Here is a 21,524-nt window from a genome sequence, read left to right as displayed (position 1 = left end):
TATATATATATATATATATATATACACACACACACACACACACATATATATATATACACCATATATATATATATTTTGCGGGTGCCATTTTGGGGATGCCAAAAAAATGTACACAAGTGGACACTGATCACTGCTGCTTAAGCAGTAGTTCTCCATAATCAGAAGGGTTGGGACACTGATGTTAACCCCTTTGAGCACCTCTTGCAATTGCAGAAGTCAAACATGACTTGTATTCACCTTTTGTTATCAGTATATATTGAGTATTACAATTTTAATACAGCTTTTTCCTTTCTTAAAGTGTGTGTACACTTTTTTGGAACCATCTGTATATAGTGGCCACACTGGACTCATGGGTAAACACTGAGGGAAAAAAGTCCAAGTTGTCCTTGACTCCAATGTTGTTTTTTAGTGTCAAAGACATAGAATCCCAATAATGAGGATGGCAGTGTTTATGAATTAACCAAGCCTGTTTGAACCTTGGTGCCCTTCCCAAAGCTCTGTTTGCACAGCTTGTTCTAAAACACTCATCTGCAGACTAAAACCTTTGCCACTGTTTACTCTACATGATGTATCTGTAAGTTTGGAGTCAAACAATTCAATTGGCTACGGAATCCATCTACATCCCATACATCTCCACATCCTTTGTGACACAATGACGTATTGAGTGCTAATTTATGGTTGGGTCTTCATCTCTGGAGAATACCCTTTCCTGTCTCATCAAACAAAATTCTGTAAAGTCAGAACTTTACAGTTTTATATACTCCACCAGCTGCATTTCAATGAAATATCTAAATATTTACTTATTCTTAAATCATTAAATGTGAATATTGCAAAATTGTGCATTTTATTTTAACTAGACTATATGACTCTCAAGGCGAGGGTTAAAGACACGTTTTTTCCACAGTCTGAGTAATTAAGATCCCTCCTTATACATTCCCTTAGCTCCCTAAATATCCTCCACAGCAGCTGGCACACCTAGAATTTATAATTAAATTAATTACTTGAAATACATTAGTTACTCGCATAAGCCTACTGACTCCATGAGGGCAGAGACAGCATGGTTTTGTTCACCACTACACATTGAGCACCAGCACAGAGCCTGCCACATAGAAGGAACTCAGTAAATGTATGTGGCTCCCTTGTTGATTTTAGAACAAAGGAAGAAAGCTATTAAGAAGACATAGTGCGCCTGATTTTAGGTAAAACTGACCCTAAATTTGTACCTATAAAAAAAAAAGGGTATTTCCGTCAATCAATCTTAGTGAGTAATAGTCGAAATGAGTTAATAAACACCTAGTAGCACATAACAGGATCCTAAATATGCGAGGCGCACAGAAGAAATAAAAGACATGGTCCTCTGAGGGGCTGATGATCTAGATCTAAGCCACAAGAGTCTTACCCACTCTCTTTCACAAACACTTCTGTATATATTAAATGTTACAGCATTTAGAAACAGAGAAGGGCTATAGGCAAGTGTCACACCCATTCTGGAGAACGAAGTCTTCCAGAGCTGGAGTTGGAGTACAATTAGCCATTGGTTCTAATGGACCAGAAGTTCTAACCCAATATACTGTATATCCCTTTTATCTATCCAAATTTCTCTTTCTATAGCCAAGAGGATGAGACTGCAGGACACACCATGCATTTAATCATCATTCCCCTTTTAATTATGTCAATCCAGCTGCTAATAAGTATTACAGATATTATTATCGTCTTCATTGATATTATGCCAGGGTTTTTAAAACTTTAACCTTAGCTAGTGTCTTTGACTTTCCCACCCCATCTTACCTAGTCCCCAAATTTCTCTAGCATGGACAGAAGTCTCCCCTCAACATCTGCTGTTTATGATGGCATGCTCCTGCTCTAGAAGGTATTCTGACTCCCTCTTAGCTATCACAACGTCCAAAGTCCTCTGCCTGGCCTTCAGAGCTCATACGCTGGCTCTAATGTCTAGCTTAGTGTTTTGTTTGTTTGACTTCTCAGCATGGAGCTGCTGGGCTAGGTATTCATATCACTGTGCCTCACTTTACTGCAACCGCAACACCTGCCTGCTATATAGAAAGGTCTCCATAAACGATAGCTGTGTTTATAAAGTCTTCTCCAACTTATTCCAGTCTTTCCGTTTCCTTTTTTTGAAACCTCATTACCACAAGAATCAGCATTGTACCAATCAGCATATTCACTCTAATTGATTCACTATTTTAGCTACTTCATTTTCCTAAATAGACTAAGTTCCCCAGGATCAGAGACCATGGCTTATATTTTCTCTGTGTTTTCAAAAATGCCTGGCATAGATGTTGCTGTTCTATAAACAAGTGTTAATTAATATTTCATTTATTGAGTTTAACTTATTATAACATATTTGTTGTGACCTAATCTCCTACAGGTGTGTATTTTTCATAATGGTCTCCTATAATAATACAATATAGGCCCTTATGTATACTACATAGTTTCATAAAAATTAATTATCAAAATCATAAGTTCATGTTTGAAGGCACCTCCCATCTTCCCAAGATTTGTTTCTTTTTTTGTTTTAGCACATAAGGAATATAATGATCAGAGATATTAAATGATCTGTCAAATGCAAAGTTATAAAGCTAGCTGGTGGCCCCATTAAACCAAATGAAAACTGGTAGCATTAAATAAGATGAAGAAGTGGAGATTAAACATGATAACACAGTCTGTTAAGACAGGTGTATATATTTTTCCAGTGTCTACAGAGAGAATGTAATACTACCATTTACTTTTTATTATAAGGAAAAAAAAAAGTCTTGCCTTGCCAGAGTTAGAAGTACTTTAGCAGAAATGAATTCATTTAATTTCACTGACTTCCTGGGAAGAAATTTGGAGAACATATTAACTCTATGTTATAAATAAAGATATCATCCAGAGAGTTGAAGTGAAAGGCTCACAACTGTTCACCAAAATTGGTGGTAAAAACTCTAATCCCCTCATGGGGAAGCCACATCTGTCCATGAGACAACATAATGGGTTTATAAATATGGTCTGGTATAAAATCATTTTTAGATTTAAAAAATCACATCAACATCTTCCCAAATAGTTTTCCACTAAAACTGTTGAGAAGAACAGATATACAAAAATGAGGGGAAAAAACAAAGAGGGAACTTTGGACAACGTTATGTTCAAATTGTCTTCTTTCTCTGAACTATATGACGACCTAAGGCCTCAGAGGGTAAAAGGTGAAATGATTCTTTTCTCGTCTTTATGTAATCTGGAATAGTAACTATTTTTTTCCCAGGATAAATTTGAAATCAGTGTACAGAGATGAGAAATATAAAAGATGAGAATTATCACTGAAATCCCCACACAGTGCCCAGGGGATAAGGCCAAGTAACCAGCAAACCTCTCTTCAGAGAAGTGTTTACCTGTTTATATGGTAAATCCATCTGGGACACCTTGTTTTACACAGAGAGACAAAGCGATTTGCTGTAAAGTCTTCTACTTCAACTCTCAAGAAGACATCAGTAGATTAGGTGACCAGGGAGACTATTTGGAAACTTCCATGCTTGCGGTGTTTCTGAGTCATGTCTTTAGTCAGGGATAAAGCTGATTTTGAATAATATAGCTCATGCTTCAGCAATGTTTTGCTCTAGACAGATGGACGATATGGAAACTATGATGTGGCTTCATATAAGGGACCATGATGAGCCAATGCAACCTTTTAATGTTTTCTGCTTCTATTCAAGTGGTCTAGTGAACAATATATTATCCTAAGACATGGTATTTATATAGTATGGGCCTTTGTAGTGATTATTTTTAACACTATACATGTTTTTAACACAGGGATTTTTAAAACACACACTTTTATTTAACAAAAAAGACCTGCAATATTTAGGTGTTAAATATATGCCAATTATTCCTTTAAGGTACTAGCTTGCTTTGATGCATCAATAAAGACATGGCCCAAAAGTGGGAGGAAGTTATCAAAATCAGAGATGCGAAAGGTTTCCTTTCCAAGAAGATCCAGTAATAAGCTTGAACACTTTTCTGAAAGGTTCTAATTACAAACAAACAAATAAATAAACAAATTATGATGCCAATTTGCTGAGAACTAGAAGACAGGCATAGCTCACTAGACAATGAGCTTGGGGAATAGAGTGTTCATTCACGGTTTGCTGCTTTAATAATTATTAAAGGAATAGCAAACATTTCACTACAAGATTTTAAAAAATCTATAGCAAGTATTTTTTCTTTTTTTCCTGAACTGGGCTTAAAATTTAATGAAAAACTGTGTGGGTGAAAAAAATGCAGTTGTTGGCACAATACCAATATGGAACAAATGAACAGCAATTATGCGATTACATGTTTTGTATAGGACGTGGGAGGGCTACAGAATAGCTGAAATTAATATGTGGAAAATAACTGCCCTGGTTCCTTAGAGGTATTTGGAAACTATCATATGTACTCACTCAGCTTGTAAATCTTTGCAAAGGCTACGATGAAAAATGATCATGTTTCATTATTATAATTAAAATATAGTGGTCTCAGATGATCTTCTAAAGAAGTAAACATATGAGACTCAGATAATATGGGTAAAATTGTTTAAAAAGGAGAAGAATTTAAGGAACTACAGTTTACATGTTTTTCAAGGGGATTTATTAAAACACAATTAGATTGCATGCGTGGGATTAGGAGAGAATAACAAGCTATCCCCATACAATAAACGAACCTCACATTTTATAGAATCTCAGGTTCCGGTGTTTTCTATTTTGATTTGAGAAAATCTTATAGAAAACTATAAAAGTTGTTCATTCCCATTCACTATGATAAATATGGGGGTGCCTTGTCTGTGTTGTATTCACAGGAAGTTGTCAGAACCAAAGATGAAAACTGACCGATTTTAACTCTTTGCTGGCACTTGGTATACAAATTGGAATATACTGGTGATTCAAAAGTGAGCCTCTAAGATTAATTTTAAAACAGTAAACATTGATAGGCATGTGAAATAATTCAAACCTGAATTATTCTTTCATTTTTACTTGCTCTTTCATTTTCATCTTGCTTTAAACATTTAAAGACTTTTATGTATGAATTTTATCTTGGCTTATCACTATTGCCTACCTCTATCAAAGAGATGTTTAGTAATTGAATCTCTCTTGTGATTCCTAGTCTTTTATTCACTTTAATAGGCTGTATTTACTTTTATAAGCTGTCTGATTGATAAAATCAGCTATACAACTACCAAAACTTGTCTTCTGTTGGAACTGCTTCTACTCTTTAAAAGAAGAGCTTTTGAGGGCAAAAAACAGCGCTGGGAGGTACTTGTTCACAGCCATGAGGTCCCATGAGACACTACAAGACAGCCCACATTTCGAACAGCACAGGGAGTAGCAAAATATTTCTTACAAAATGACATTTTTGTTTGGTGTTATGATTTTAAGACATGTCTTTTAAGATGAACTTTACTTACAAACAATGAAGGCTTTGTTAGCACTAGCACATAAATATTTGTATATGATTTATATGATGTAAAATGGACATGCCTCCTTAATTATTTTTTGTGCTTTTTTTTTTTCCATTTTGCTAATTGCTCTTTCTATGAGCTCTGCTGTCTTTAATAAACTTGCTGTTCTTTGTCAACATTTAAGTCGCAAGCCAATATTCTGGAGCAGGAGACAGATTTTATGATGGCGTGTTTTTTTTCTCATTTAGGACAAGCATTGTTACTTTAGAACAGTGGGACACAGCTATCGGCCAACTGAAAAAATAAAAGTGTATTTTTCATCATTTCAGTATGACATTAAACATCTTTTACCACATCAAATTATATGCGTCCCTGTACCACATCTAGCCTCAGTATCAAGGGTAGAATTAAAATGCATGGCACCATAAACACGTGCTTTTTATTGAGACCCACTAATTTTAACTACAAGGTTTAAATATTAAAGTCCTGATAATACCATTGCTTTATTTTACCTGTTGAGAGAGGATAACTGTGATACTTCTTAATGATGCATCAATTGCTTCAGGTCATAGAAAAGAGCGCCATTCTAAATATAACTATAAACAACTGTTGTGCATGAAAGAACACTCTGCCTTCTATACACAGTGATGCTACACATACTAACTCCATTTCCAAACACATGCAACTTGCTTTTTTTCATTAGTGAGCTCCACCTAAGTTCCATTTTTAAAAATAGTTACAAAACAATACGCTAATGTCAAGCGCAACAGCTGTGTCAGTAAATAATCTTCTGCCCTTCTGTTTCGATTAGTTGTCCTATTCGTTTTGCAGGTGATCACTGGGGTAAAAAGGAACATTATCTTACAGCTTAATTCAAAATTGGATGGAGAAGTAGGCACCAAAAGTTATAGACCTCTATGATATTTGCACATCTCTTCTAGGTAACAATGAGGAAAATCATGAGAAAAGCAACTTCATAAATACGAAGGCAAAAATGAAAAACAAAAACATCAAAGAAAGCAGGAAAAAAAACAACCAAAAAAATCAACAATGGAGATAACAGAGGAGATGAAAAATGGTGTAAACTTTTTAAAACACTCTACAAATCAAACAGTATTATTCAACAGGAGGCAACGGAATTGGAAAAAGAAGCAACAATACATCATGAGACACAGAATCATCTGAAAGAAGCCATTATGGAAATAAGCCACACAGAAGATTTCTTTTCTTACTTGCACAAGTATCGTGAGGGGTTTGAAAGGTCTTTCACCATGAAGCACTCGCCTCCATTCACACAGAAAGTTTTCTCCTTCTCTGCACATTTTACAAGGTGGCTTGTTCCGGTAGTAGAAGTGGATGTAGCTGGATGGAAGATAAAGAAGGGCAAAGGTTTAGGTCTATCTGGCCCCCTTCTGAGCAGCCTTTAATCTTAAACTCTCTTAAAAGGAAGAGTTCATATAAGCTACAGTGTACTCGACTAAACTTTCAGGCTTAATAAATACCAGCAAACAAGTTAAGTAAGTACTTTCTGGGTGCAATTAAATAGAATACAATTATAAAAGGGTAATTATCATTAACTTAATAATTAAATAGAAAAAGGGACTCAACATTTTTTATAAGCAACATTTTATCTTCTAAGTAAGTTGGAAATGAGAAGCTCTATTGTCATTAAGTAAAATACATTGTCTAGCAAGGCTCAAAGATAATGAATGATATAGAGTTTTATCAGTGCAACTTAATTTAGATATCAATTTTTTAATGGCCACTAATTGATACAATTATTTATTTTGGAAATTATGGTTTATATGTATATTGACTATATTTTTCAGACATAATATATAGCAAAGAGAAATAAAAGGTGGCTTATCTGTTCCTAATGAAAAACTATAAATTATTAATTGAACATATAATATCATACAGATCTGGGGCCATTCTTTTCAAAATTTCCATTCTACTTTAATTTCTACTCAGAAGAACACTGTTGAAACAAACAACTACTATCATACTTTTGAGGAAACGGAAAGATAGTCAAATAGTGCTGAAAATGTAGAGTGAGACACTATAAAATTCACCCATTTTGAATTAGGAGTAGAAATAAGTCTTAATTTTGGTTTGTAGCATCTTCGTGTAACAAAGTTATTATTCACTTATCAAATTTCACAGTCATCTGAAAGTAAAGTTGCATAGATTAAATGAAGCCAGAGCTCTCAGGCCTCAGACTAGAAGGGCATTTAGTATCAAACTCCTCCCGGCTTACATCACTTGGAACACCATGGGCAGTGCTCAGTCTCCACCCAAAGCAGTACCATTTAAATAATGTTTATCACCAATAGGTTCAGGACAAAAAAACAAAACCAATACGTCAAGCCAATGAAGATTCTATTTATTCTCTCAGAAAAAAACAATCCATCTTTAGACAAAGTTCTTTTCCTGTCTACTGACTCATCCTTTGTGATTTTTTAATCCTTCCCTTCCTTATTAATTTCTATGTTATTATTTGCATATGGGAGTCAGGTGCCCCTATGTACTTTTACTTGACCTGGCATGTATTATTTTTCCATTTTCTGTTGCCTTTCTTTTTCATTTTCTACACAAGCACGTGGGTTTTTTTTTTTTTTTTACTTTTAACCCAATTTTTCCTCTAACTCTGCTTGATTTTTACTCTATCTGATAGAAATTCTCAACATCTGATTATTCAGTTTCTGAATCACTCAAGACCTTTCATGCCTCTTTATTCTCCTGATTTACAACGAGGCATGTTTTTGGACCGTTTCACTCTTCTCAGCATGGGTTTCAGGAGTAAGAGCAAAGGACAGTCAACATGACTTGTACTTTGGAAATAGATCTGGCTCAGATCCCAGCTCCTACTAGTTCTGTGTCCTTGAGCAAGTCATTTAACCACCCAGATGCCCAATTTTCCCATTTAGAAAACAGGAGTAATGGTACTCTTAGAGGATTTTTGTAGTGATTATAAATAATCGAGGTAAAACAACGGGCACAAAGCTGGCACTCAATGAATAATAGCAGGTATTATTACTGGGCAAGTAGGAAAGGTGTACATTAAGCACATAAAAAGTTTGACAATGGAAATCTGGGGATTTCAAAGATGCATGCTATTCTTGAATCATGACTATGGGTAATTAAGAAATGGTTCATTTTTTTTTTTTTACTTTTTTTTTTTTAATTCCAACAAAAAGTCCCTTTCAAAATGTATCCCTAGGTATCCTTCACAGGTCCACAAACCAAACAAAAGGCACCAGGAAGAGTAAGGAGAGAGGTGATTTTACCCTCCGTTATCAACTATATTTTACCTTCTTTACCAGGAAGAGGGGAAGGCAATTAGCAACATTTGGTCTGTAAAATTATAGAGTAGACAGCATTTCTGTACATCACATAACTTAAAATTTAACATATTCTATTTGCATGTGAAAAATTGTTTATGTGGGTGCTGTGTGTTAGTTTCATCCATGGCAATTGCTTTTAAAAGGTATGAGTAAGAAGTTTGCCTTAAGTGTTAAAGGTTTTGTGCTTAAGACTTTCCACTGCTGACAGGATTCCATGGGATGACAAATTGGGCAGGGTATCCTTGCTGTCTCAGGTGACAGTGCAGAACAGACCACCTGCAGTGCGCTGTCACCACTCATTCCTGCAGGAGAACTCTAGAGCCTCAAGCAGACCCCATGATCCCTGAATCTCTGACAGCTTGCTAAGTATTACCCCTCAGCAAACACTGCACCGGGCTCTTTCAGAACAAATCTGAGGCTTGTGCTAAAAACAACAAAATCACCATCCTCCCCAAAGCAGACACTCAATCTAAATTTTAAACTAACAATTAAGACTAGCAATGATATACGCAAGAGACAGACACATCATACCTACTCCTTCGACTTTCTCATCTTGTGTTATCAAATAAATAAGATTAATAAACGTGTGCTAAAACTAGAAATAATTCCTCCCCCCCTTTTTTTGGTCCTTTAAAAATGTTTTTCCCTGAAATGATTATCCTTTTAATGCTATACTGCAGCTCCAAGTTATGACACATTATTTGAAAAACTCTTAGGTCATGACTTGAAACTAGCAATGGGCTATTTGATAGTTAAATAATTCTTGGAGACAATTAAGTAGCAACTACCTCATATGGTCATGGACTATTGTACTTAGAACACTTTTATCTTTTAGCAGCAGCAAGAACAAAAATCATGGAATTGTAAAGCAGCAATGAACTCCCAGGTGATGCAAAGTGTGAACTGACTGGCTACAGCTGTTCTGAACCAACAGCCAAACACAGGAATAAGTCGTAATTGTTAGAAGAACCTGTGATGGAGATGGTGATATGTGCAAGCTTCAGATTTTTGCCAGGTTTCCTTTTATTCTTAGTTGAACACAGTGCATAGTCAGTCCTAAATCGATCTATCAATTCTGCACTGATAATCTGTCCTATTTGGCTTACACACATTGTATTGCTAAGTCAGTGTCCCTCTGGTAATTCTGACAAACCAGCTTCTTAAAGCAAACTAGAGAAGTAACATTTTTTCTGGGAGAACTGGGAGGAGTTTATTGGAGGTGAAGTGAAAGGTTTTGCACACGTCATGTGTTCCCATACATAAATGATGATCCTCACAGTTGTACCTGGAAGGGAATGAAGCCGAGCTCACTCATTCACTACTTAAACTCTGCCTCCCTCTGCTTTGTGACTCCTTTGTCATAATTTGGGAGTTTGTCATCTTCTAGTAAGTGCTAAATAAACAGCAACTAGGAACACTACGAAATAGGACTCCATTTTTGGTTTGCCATTTATATGAATGCTGTATCCCAAATACACTTTCCTTGGGATGTTAACAACTACAATCTTACAGGGAAGAAAGTGTAAATAATGCAGTAACTTGTTACCAGAGAATGCACTTTGGGGTGCTTCACTCTGACCTGGTCTTTCTTGGAAATATAGGTCAGGACTAAGGCTTTGGAGACTAACTAAGATCACCATTTCCAGGCTCTCAAAATCCATACCATACAATAGGACTCCCTCCATCTTTCTAGCCTTCCTTTCTCCCTCCATCCCTCCTTCCCTACCTCCTTTCCTCCCTTCCTTCCACAATTGTTTAATGATTACCTATTATGTGCAAGGCATAATAATAACTAGAGTTACTGGGGTTAGAAATTGTAAGACTGTGAACAAATCTCCCTTTACAGATAAGCTGGAGTGAAATGACACTGCAGTTCGCTGAGAAGAATCAGGTCCAAGGCTCAATTTTGCCAATGACTAGCTGTGTGTCTCTTGCCCAGCTAACCTGCCTCAGTAAATTCAGTGGTAAAAATGAGATATCACAGGATTGTTGTGAATGTGATACAATACTTTGTCAGTTGCAATACTGCACACAAATATATGATACTGTTACTATCACTAATCGTATAAATATGGAACAAAGACAAGAAAAAACTTTTCTGTGCAGGCTCTGGAATTCTATATATTCAAGCTGCAAATATTGTTTCCTAGTAAATTATTATTCGTGGAATATGGAGACAGTCTAATCAGAAAAGGTAACCACTGCATGACTGTAAAGCATTAAGTAAATATCAACAACCTACTCTATTTTAACTTTAGCACAACCTGTAAAATAAGTTGAACAATTTGGTTTAAAAGAAAAAAAACGAACATCTTAAATGTGTAATTATTTTCAACTTTCAAGATCCACACAATTTTTTTATATTTCTGACTGAACTTCCAAGTTACATGAATTAAGTTCACTTACAATATTGTGTGTTATTTTAAACAGTTTTAAAAATATAAAATATTTAAAAGTAATGTGACGTCCATAATATATGGGACAGAGTATAAGCTGTTTCTAACTTAACATTTTGAAAATCACATACCACACTGCACACTTAAAAATATACAGAATACAAATTTGAGGAGTAATTAAGAGTTCTCTGTTCTATTACTAAATATCTTCCACAGATTCACACCATATTTCCCATAGAATGCCAGGCTTTTCCTGCTCAAGGCAGGTTAAAAAGAAAATAATGCTGGAAAGGATGGCTTACTTTCTTGCTGGTTGTAAGTGGTGTTTTCCTTATCAGTCAAGTAGACAGCAGCAACAGACCAGAGCCATTACACAAATGCAAATTGCTGATAAGAAGTCACTCTATTCTTCTTTGACAATTAGCAGGAATTAGCATGAGTGTACAGTGTTTACCCCAAGGAGCAATCATTAGATCTGTCTTCCCCATGTGAATGAGTCTTTACTAGCAGCTCTTAGCACAATTCTTAATGATTTACTTGCATAAAATTAAATAACTATGCAGTTTTCTCAACAAAATATAAAAAATTAAAGTTATTATATTCCACTAAATATGAAACTGTCAATTGCTACATTACAGGTTTTCTTTTTTTTAAAACCTTACCTGTGATATCTTCAATAGCTATGAATTTAGAAATCTGCATGCTTTCTTGCTCTTTAATCTCCCAGTTAAAAAAAAAAATCTGAAATTATTATTCTTGCTGGGAATACAGCGCCTCTGCAATTAGTACTAGGAGCACTTTGAACTCCTGCTGGGAAAAAAATGTTTATTTGGCTCCTGAAAATGAAGCTCTGGATGGAGCAGGAGCTGAGCAGGAAAAGCTGTGCTCCCTAATGTAGCTTCTACAGATGCCAAGGAAATGACAGGGAGTCATTTGGCTTTCCAGAGGAAAAGTCCAGAGTCAGAACTACTGCAGCATTGTCATTCTGGTTTGGCATTTTTTTCTGAGTAGTAATTCAATCTTATGCTGAATAGCAAATAGGTACTTGAAAAAGGACAAAAATGACAGGAGGAGATAAAAGAAACCCATACTGACTTGGAGATTCCCAGAGCCAGCATTGTGACCTAAAGTAACATTCCATCTCCTTAGCTCTCCTCTACTGAATTCTGTTAAAGGAACCAAAAGAGAAGCCAAAGAAGAACCATCATGAGACCACAAATGGAACCAGAGCTTCCTAAAGTAGAACTTCCTAAAGCATCAGACTTTGTGGACTTAGCTAGTAAGCTAGAAGTACTCAGAGGCTCGTAAACTACTTACAAGGTGAGAGTTTGTCCAAAGCACAAGTTGACACCAAGGGCCAATGGAGATTAACTGGTTTAAATGATGAACTGGGGCGTTGCCATCATTTAAACACACATAGAATGGTGGACCAGAACAAATCTTAATATATTTTATAGTTTATCCCATATTTAAAGAGCAGAAATAAATAGTCTCAAAAGAATAATTCTGTGACCTTCAATAAAATACCTCTAGCTAAGAATTCACAAAAGTGCACTGGGGAAGGCTGCACAAGATCACGTAAGTGAATTAGAAAATGCTTGTTTTCTGTTTGGTTAAATGTATGCTGGGGTTGAAGTAGGTTAATAGATTGCTTTTAGATCCCTCTCACTCTCTTCCAAGCTCTCTGGGCAGACCCTAACATTATTTCTTTCTTCTTCAGCAGAATGAAAAGTGACCTCTGGGTGGTTCTCCTCATAAAACAAAAATGATCATTTTTGTTATAACACTGATTTCATCTATAGCTAAACAGAAAGCAGATTCTAAATTCCCAGCAGCTGCTGAGCAAATGATTTGGTGCCATTAGATAGTGTTATCCTTAGAAAAATAAAATTGTCAAGAAAGGTTATTTTTCAAAAATACAAGTTGCTATTTATTTTCTTTTTTATGACAACACATTTCACTCATGACACAGTGTAATCGTTGTAGCCTACTCCTTCTTAGAGCAACATCTCGATGACAATAAGTGCCTTGTAGGATGTCATAGTTTTTCTGAAGAGGGCAAGTCTCTTCCCACAGTGGATCATTGGCTGGGTGAAGTCACGAGAAAGCTACATTTTCTTCCTGACAAAGCCAATAATCTTTCTTTCACTAAGAAGCCAACTCCAGAAATGCAGTTCTGCTACATATTTTCTACTAATCACTGACAGTTTTATATGAGTATAAAATTTCTGTAGCTGGGAGTCGACAGGCTTTCAAGCTGTCCCTTGAATCTTTTCCCATCAATACCGATTCTAAAAGATTAAAATTCATCTCGCCTGCAAAGCAAATACTAGCAGTCCATTTGACTGGCTTAATTTGACATATTTATAGATCTCATCAGGTTAAATGTAGGTGGTGCACGTTCTTGACTGTATTCTGCATTTTCTACCAGTATCACATTGTTTGGGAGAAGGTCATGTCAATGTAGAAAATGTTAACCTGTCACTGTCCAAATTAGTTAAATGTTTTGAGCACCCAACAAAACAAATGAAAACAAAGAGAACTGATCAAGGATTCAGTTATTCAGTGAGCTGCTAAAATTACCATGTGACATTTAATGACATAGGTTAATTTATTCATCAACTAAAATACATTTAGAAATGAAAGTAGATGAAAGGTCAAACGATGGAAACTATAAGACAAATTCATATTCAACAAATTTTTAAAAATTGTGGCATATTAAAAATAAAAGTCATGTGGTCATTTTAATAAATATGGAATAAACATTTGATGAGATTAAAAATCAATTTCTATAAAACTATCTATCAAGTATTCTTATCCCCAAAATCAAACCTGAATTTCATCAAACATCCAGATACAACTATTAATTTACAAGAAGTACATATGTCAGAGGAACATATTAAAAGGCATCTTAGAATGCAATCTGCAAAACCCAGATTACAGGGCAAATAACCTGGTTTCTTAAAAAAAAAAAAAATTAAAGGAGACAAAGAGAGCTAGAGACAGACTGACAAGGTGAAATCAAAGAAAAATCCAAAATATAGACATTTAAAAGAGAATTATGAGACATATAAAACAATAATGATATGTGAAACTTATTCAGATCCTGATTCAAATCGTTATAAATGTATGATATTTATAAGAGGAAATCTGATCACTGATTAGCTAATTAACATCACTAAGGGGCTATCATTCATTTGTGGTTGTGTTGAGTATATTATGGTTATGTTTAAAAATGGTCTTTATCTTTTAGAGATACATACTGAAATATAGCCACATTAAGTGGTAAGATGTCTGGAATTTGCTTCAAAATAGTAAGAAGAAAGGGACATGAGAGTGATCAAGATGAAATAAAATAAAATGGATAATTGCTGAATTGGGTGATGGCTACCAGGAGACTCATTATTTTGTTTTTTGTACTTTCAAATGTTTAATATGCATGTTTAAATGTACAGTATACATGTGCCTATTTAAATATATGTTTATATATTTTTAAAATAAAATGCCAAAAATATCAATTTCAGGCTTTTCAAAGCATGTCTTTATAAACTAGAATTAGAAGGATACTCTATATCATCTAAGAATATCAACTTTTAGCCAACTACCTAAATCATTAACATTGAAATTCTAGGGGAGGTTTCCATTATTGTCAGCAATAAGGGAAGGATGTTAACTACCAACACTGATATTTAACATTGCTCTAAAAGTTGTAACCCATGCAATAAAATGAGAATAGAAAAACTGTAGTATAACTGTAGGAAATGAGAAGATAAAAATAATGATCATTTGAAGATGACATAACTGGATACCAGTATTAATTAGCAAGAAAACCCAATGAAATAAAGGGATCATATTTACAATAGCAACAGACACTATATATAAATCAATTAGGCTGTCCAGGTGTGAATCTAACAATAAATATGCAAAACAGAAAATCTTTTAAAAGGGTGATGATATATTCAGAAGAGGAATTCAGTTTGTGCTTGGGGAAGAAGAAGGCATTCCATTAAAGGGAAACGCAAATGAATTTGTGGAGGTAGAAAACTGAATGTCATGTTCAGTGAAAGGTGGCAGTTCGGTTTGACAAGGAAATGGATTATAAATTGAAAGGTGAGGTTAATGATGCTATCCTATATTAATGCATGCTCATCAGAGGAGCCCTTGCTAACCTTGCTGGAATTAATGTTTAATCTGTAGGCCGTGGAGAGAGTTGGGTTTTTGAGTCGGTCTATCATTAATAAAATTAAGGGTCTATTCTATAGCTTTTGGAAGGGGAGGAAATAGAGATGAGGGGACCAGTGAAGAAGGTATTACAAAGGTATAGGTGAGAGAGGAAGATTGCTCACACCAGCACATTAATTATGGAAAAGAATTTAGGGGCCATGTTTAAGAAATAAAACAACTTTGTATTTATATACATTAAAATTAGGCAGGAGCTAAATGCTGGAGTTCATTTGTATTTCACAGGTTGTATCGCACCTCTTTCTAGGCATCAAACTACTTAACACACGTTTTTCTCATTTCTCTACACCATCTAGGAAATACCCATGGTAGGCAGGAGGGCTGAGGCCCATTCTCAGCATTCAATACTCATGGGTAAAGTGACAATGTCTAAGTTACAGCCAAGACTACATGACTGATCGTTTCCTAATCTGACTATACCACATGTCTTCGGATATAAAGAAACCCACTAAAAAAAGACAGTACCCCAGTTGGCCTGAAGCAATAAGTTACACAGATGATCAAGGCAGCTAGGTCCCTAAAAGTTATGGGAGCATCTTCATGACAGAAAATGATTTCTGACAAATAATTAATAATTAATCTAAACTTTCAAAGTTTTGCATAAAGGGGTCTCCATAAGAGTGGGGGGAAATGGGGCCTAGCATTCCAGACACAATCTTCCAAGTGTTTCAGTTTGAGCCAGGCCTCTTTGATCAGTGGCTCTCTCACACAAGAAGCCTGAATCGTGTTCCTCAGACCGTCACCTGTGCAGCCCTAAAACACCAGATTGCATGCTGCTACATACCAGTTAGCCAGATTCCTGAAATTCTGGGTTTGTGTGATGGTTGTGGACATAAACAGCCAGATTCTGTTGCCATAAACACACCACTTTCCTCACTGAGGTGAGTAATTGCTGCATATAAAGTAACAGAGTAGTAAAAGCATTTTCGAACATATGCATCTTGCTCTGCAATACTTGGCTAATTTCAGTCCATAGATTTTCCCAGAAGTCCCAGGAGTTCTTTGTTCCCAGGTCCATGATCAGAATAGCAAAACACCCCTCCCTAGTATGTCATGTGCTATTAAATGTGTATCTGCAGTTTTTATGTTCCCAGCACAAATTCTATGTAATCAAATAACACATGAAAATCTAACTTTTTTCAATACCGTTGCTGTCATTTACACGACCAAACAAACAGAAATAAAATAAGCTTTCGAAAAAACACATAATTTTAAATGCATCACCTCAAGAAAGCTTTTTTGCCCTGCCCTCAAAGGACTGAGCTGATCCCAAAATATTTAGTTCATAACAGGTCCTGTTTCTCTAAAGAGCACAGACTTTTAAGGTTAAAGATACGGGTTAGCAGGGGAGGTAAAATTACAGGCAAATCCTGTGTCTTTACAGGAACTGGGCCAAAATGATAAATTAGACTTGACTACATTATGCATAAAGGAGCTTTCCTTCAGCCTTTGTTTTCAGTTGTTGTTTTTAACTTCTGGGCCCCTGTACGTCTACATAACAGGTACCTGTTTTTCTACTGTTGGCACTAAAACTCACTGTTCAATGGAAGCAGGCAGGTGCACACTCTGAACTCTTTTTCCAAAGTATACAATATTTTTAAAAAACTGTAGCCATGTGTTCAGTGTCTTGCTCTCATCATCTGGCCTGGCTCTTTTCTGTCTATACATCATTCGGTTGTTGGAAGGACTCAACTGAAATCACCCTGCTTAGCGTTAACACTGAAAAAGGACATGTTAAATCACATCATTAAAAAAAAGGTAGAGTAGAGGTCAGGGGCTTATCGAAGCTTGCCTGGCTCGTTCCCTGCACTGCCAGAAACGGACTATTCGGAAGGTCCACACATAAGATCTTCGTTATAATTGATTAGCTTTTTTTTTTCCTGGTGGTGATGTATCTATCTGTGTACATGGACTAATAAAACACTTCCATCTCCTGGAGCTATCATAATTCAAAATGGCTGAGGTCTTCCCCCTTTTACAACATAAACCATTTTGTAGACACTGAAAGTGTGTGTTTAATACAGATCTTTGTTCTTTCCATTCATTTCTAAGGTGCTTCATACCCAGCTGCTGATAAAGAAAACAGCTTAACGCAGGGAATCACGGCTGTTCCGCACACCAGGCAAAAGGGAACCATGGCTCTACAAAGCCGCCTAAAAATCAAAGCAGGCAGAACCGCATCCTAGGCCATGTCTGCGAAGCCAACTTACTTCCTCATATTCCCATACAGGAGTCAAATGCCTTCAGTTGAGGTTTGTCATGTATTCAAAAGCTTTCAAGAAGTCAAACGCTTGGTGATTGCCAAATGGCATGTCTAGGAGGAGTCTGCACTGCTGTTCTGCTCAAACACGATAGGATTGCCAATACCTAGTGAGAATTTTCCAGTTCAGTAACCACAGAATCCAGTGAGTACCATAATGGGGAAACAAGTGCAGAGTTAGTTACGCTGCTGAACCCCACTGAGGGAGAGTTCACAGATGACAGGCAAGTTCTGGCTCTCTTTCTGAGCAGACACAAGGCCTTCCTAGGCAAAAGAGAACTTGTTAATAAGAAGAAACCAGACCTCTGACTCTGTTCTTTAAAAAGACCTATTTTACTCATAGCTTTCCCCTTAAGAAGTCCTTACTTCTGAAGACTTTTGAAATATGGAACCCTTTTGTTGAAAGAGTCAGAGGTTTTTCTTGATGACACACCTTGTTGGTGTGTGAGACATCCTGTCACAGGGATGTAACTGTCTCTTCACAGCAATCAGTCACAGGATGGAAGACCCTTCCTGATGAGAGATGCCCTTCACCTTGCACCTTAACGTCCGATGTCATGAATTGACACCTCTGAGGTTGCGTTTTGCTCAAAGTTTGAAGAAAGGGAAGTGAGTCATTGTTCTAGAGGAACCACACAAATCCCTGGAATTAAATAGTAATAATGAAAAAGGAGCTTAATTACCAGATAGATGTTGCAAGAATTCAGCAATCCTTCATTGCCCCTCAAACTGTGTTCCATTAAAAGATTATTAGAAGCTGTCAAATGGCTACATGGATCTATCACAGCCACTGGATTGTGCCTGAGGTTCAGGCTTGGGAAGCTAGCCCCCCACCCGCCACTTGCCAGAGCATTCTGTGTGTGCGTGCGTGCATGCACACACGCGTGTTGTAGGTCGCATGTGTGGGCCTGTAACTCTGCTTTACTTTCATTGGAAAAGCAAACGGCACTCTGCCACCCACTGACTGAAAGGATGCTTTTTATTCTTTAGATTTTTTTTTTGATAGGAGAAATGAAAGGAACTGTAAGATTCATTGGTAAAATAAGGAATGTGGGCTATTTTGTCCTTAATTAAATGTCATCACCCCTGTAATCAAAGCTCGTTTCCTAAAGCTAGAAAAGTACGCAAGATATCCTAGAATTTTCTCCCAATTTTTGTTTTCTAGACTTGTTTTAATCCCATCAATTGATATTAGCTCATCATAAAGTCAAATATAATTTTAAGTGGACTAAATATAAACAAATACATTAGTTAACAATACTAATAGAATACATATATGATTATTCTTTAAATTTTTAAAAATTCAATTTATCCTTTGCCAAATTCAATGCTCCAAAGGTCCGCTTGGTGATTTTATTTGTTTTCATTTTTTGTTTGTATATTTGTTTGCTTGAAGGATTTGAAGACCATTTCATCTGTGAATTATTTTAGTTGTAAATGATGCATTTTAGTTGTTCAAAGGTGAGCAAGCAGAACACGTGGATGAACAGATGGAAATTATAAATGAATGCACAGTGTCAAAATATTTCTTCTGAAGTCAGAACGGGCATTCATAAACCCATAATAATATCCACAGAAAATGCTGGCCACATATATTAAAAACAACAACAACAAACAACAAAAAACCTTACCCAGCATGTCATAGAGAAAGCAAACAACAACAAAAAAGTAGTTTGATGATAGATGCATGGGAGAGAATTAGAAAGGATATTGGTCCTGTGAAAACTTAGCACTTCTTGGGAGCTACAGTGAATTGGAAGTTCAATTTAATTAGGAGGGTCTGGGATGCCAGTTTTGTGATGTAAATGAGGCTGTATATTCTTGAGGAAATAAATTTAGACAGTCACAGGTGGGTTTACTGCCACTGGAAGGGCTTTTGATGCTCAAGTGAAAGGTGGTTACTTCCCTCAGTTTGTTCTTTCCTGTTGAATGCACCATACTCGTATTCCTTGAGCTGACAGGCTGGAAATTCGCAATTTATGGTAAAATCTAGCCTCAAATCCTGACATGAAGTTGGAGTTTCCCATGCAGAACTATATAATAATAGTGATGCAGCAACAAGGAAACTTATAGAAATTAAAAAATTCTCATGAAATCTAATCTATTAAATGGGCAATGGGAACTATGCTGCTGGAATCACATTCTATAGAAGAGACTGGTAAACTAAGTATATATGCAAAGGTCAAAAGAGAAAAGGTGACTGAATAGGAAGTGAGTTGTGTCTTCTGACTTGTGGGGACCAGTGCTCCAGGCTCAAGACAGCACAACTGACCATTTTAGCAACTCTGTGGAAGAAGTCAGGAAAGACCTAACTCTCTAGAGATGAGAAATATATCTGATTTATTAAAACTTTTGCTCTATTTTACAAGAAACTGTGACTAGGCATAGCATGAGGTCAGCACAAAGTTCCAACTGTTCTTAGATCACAGATCCCTAGGAGCAGAGGTCCAGACAGATAGAATCCATCACAATCTTAAGTGATTACATGAACTACCAGGAGTGGCACTGAAGTCTTTATCATGACTAACTTAAAAATGATCAGGAGCATTTTTTCATGAAAATAACAAAGAGAACATGCCCTCAATCCTCAGCTAAACTTGGTGACTTAATAAGGTAAAAACAGTATGTTTGAAGGGAGATGAGAAGTAATCATTTTAACAAGGATGACATAGATCTGTACTGATTCCAAATATAAAACTTGATATGTGTAGCATTTCCAATTTTTCAGGCATATTTTAAAATAAGAGACAAGTTCTTTAAAGATTAGTCAAAAGTGAAACAACACACATCATTGCTGCTAACTAGGAAGATAACTGAAGATAATGCTAAATTCCCCAACACACTTATCTCATTTCCTATCTCTGACTTCTTTTGTTAAAAAAAATAATGATAACAATAACAAATAGGCCTGGTTATCAATCTGTATAAGGGCCACAAAACACTTTACAGGCAATTCTCACTAAATATATCATTGAAAATGGAAATTAAATTAAAAAAAAAAGAAAAATTGGAACAATTTAAATTGGATTATCATCTTTCCTTGTTATAGAAAATACTGTTTTCTGTCCCAGAAGCATGTAAGTCAGAGAGACCGTCTTGATTCTTCCACATGCTAGAATGGAGGTCTACAAAGTACTGCTTGGGATATGGTTGCTGCAAAGTGTAGGACACTGAACCATCAGAGTAATTATTGGCCCAAAGAGAAAAGTATAAGGAAAAGGGCCCTGTCCGGCTTACTACTCACTCAGATGAATTCTCTTGCCCTATATACAATTTAGTGTGAAATCTTGAAAACCGTTGCCATCTTTCTGGAAATACAATAACCCTTCTGCTGCCTTTCTTGTTACAAAAAAAATAAATCTAGCCATTCTTAATAGTCATATTTCTAGAACATGGCTCATCTAAAATATATCCCAATGAAATGCAGAATTAAACACCAAAGGGTCACATTGAATATGCTCATGACTACCATTTCTATTGAACTATTTATCATGTTCTCTGTTTAAGGTGATCTTCAAGGTAGGTCAAGGGAAAAGCACTAAAGAAATGAGATGCAGAGAGATAAGATATTTTATATTGCAAAGATGAAAGAGTTCTCTGGGTACTATATTTTCTTCTTAAGTATCTTCCCCTTTATAACATAAAAAGAATTATTTTCTCCGGTAATCTTGTCTTTTGAAGTAGGAATCACATTCATCTAGCCCAGTAGGTATCTGGCCTAAATAATGTTCACTGTAAGTTGTAAAGGTATGTCTTTTGCTTCGATTCTTTCTTTTTTTTAAGGAGAAATAAATGCTGAAGAAATTCAAAAGTTATCTGTATGGTAGAGGCAATATAATTCTTAGCAAAGAGCAACA

At 36.0% G+C, this 21,524-nt stretch overlaps 1 protein-coding gene across 22 annotated transcripts in view; it reads right to left on the bottom strand.

Moving 5' to 3' along the window:
- Positions 1-21,524, bottom strand: part of NRG1 (neuregulin 1) — a 1,026,954-nt gene that overhangs the window by 31,112 nt on the left and 974,318 nt on the right. For 18 of the 22 annotated variants that reach the window (XM_019642856.1, XM_019642855.1, XM_019642857.1 and 15 more), the window contains one exon: positions 6,658-6,787. In XM_019642856.1, coding sequence (XP_019498401.1) covers positions 6,658-6,787 — 130 coding nt within the window. Of the gene's footprint in view, positions 1-6,657; positions 6,788-7,843; positions 7,850-11,827; positions 12,052-21,524 lie in introns of those variants that run through there. The other 4 variants (XM_019642877.1, XM_019642875.1, XM_019642871.1 and 1 more) reach the window with 4 other exon arrangements.

The sequence above is a fragment of the Hipposideros armiger genome, unplaced genomic scaffold (assembly GCF_001890085.2).
Source record: "Hipposideros armiger isolate ML-2016 unplaced genomic scaffold, ASM189008v1 scaffold_73, whole genome shotgun sequence".
NCBI classification, from domain to species: domain Eukaryota; kingdom Metazoa; phylum Chordata; class Mammalia; order Chiroptera; family Hipposideridae; genus Hipposideros; species Hipposideros armiger.
The sequence above is the reverse complement of the archived record's forward strand: the minus strand, read 5'-3'. Positions and strand labels throughout refer to the sequence as shown.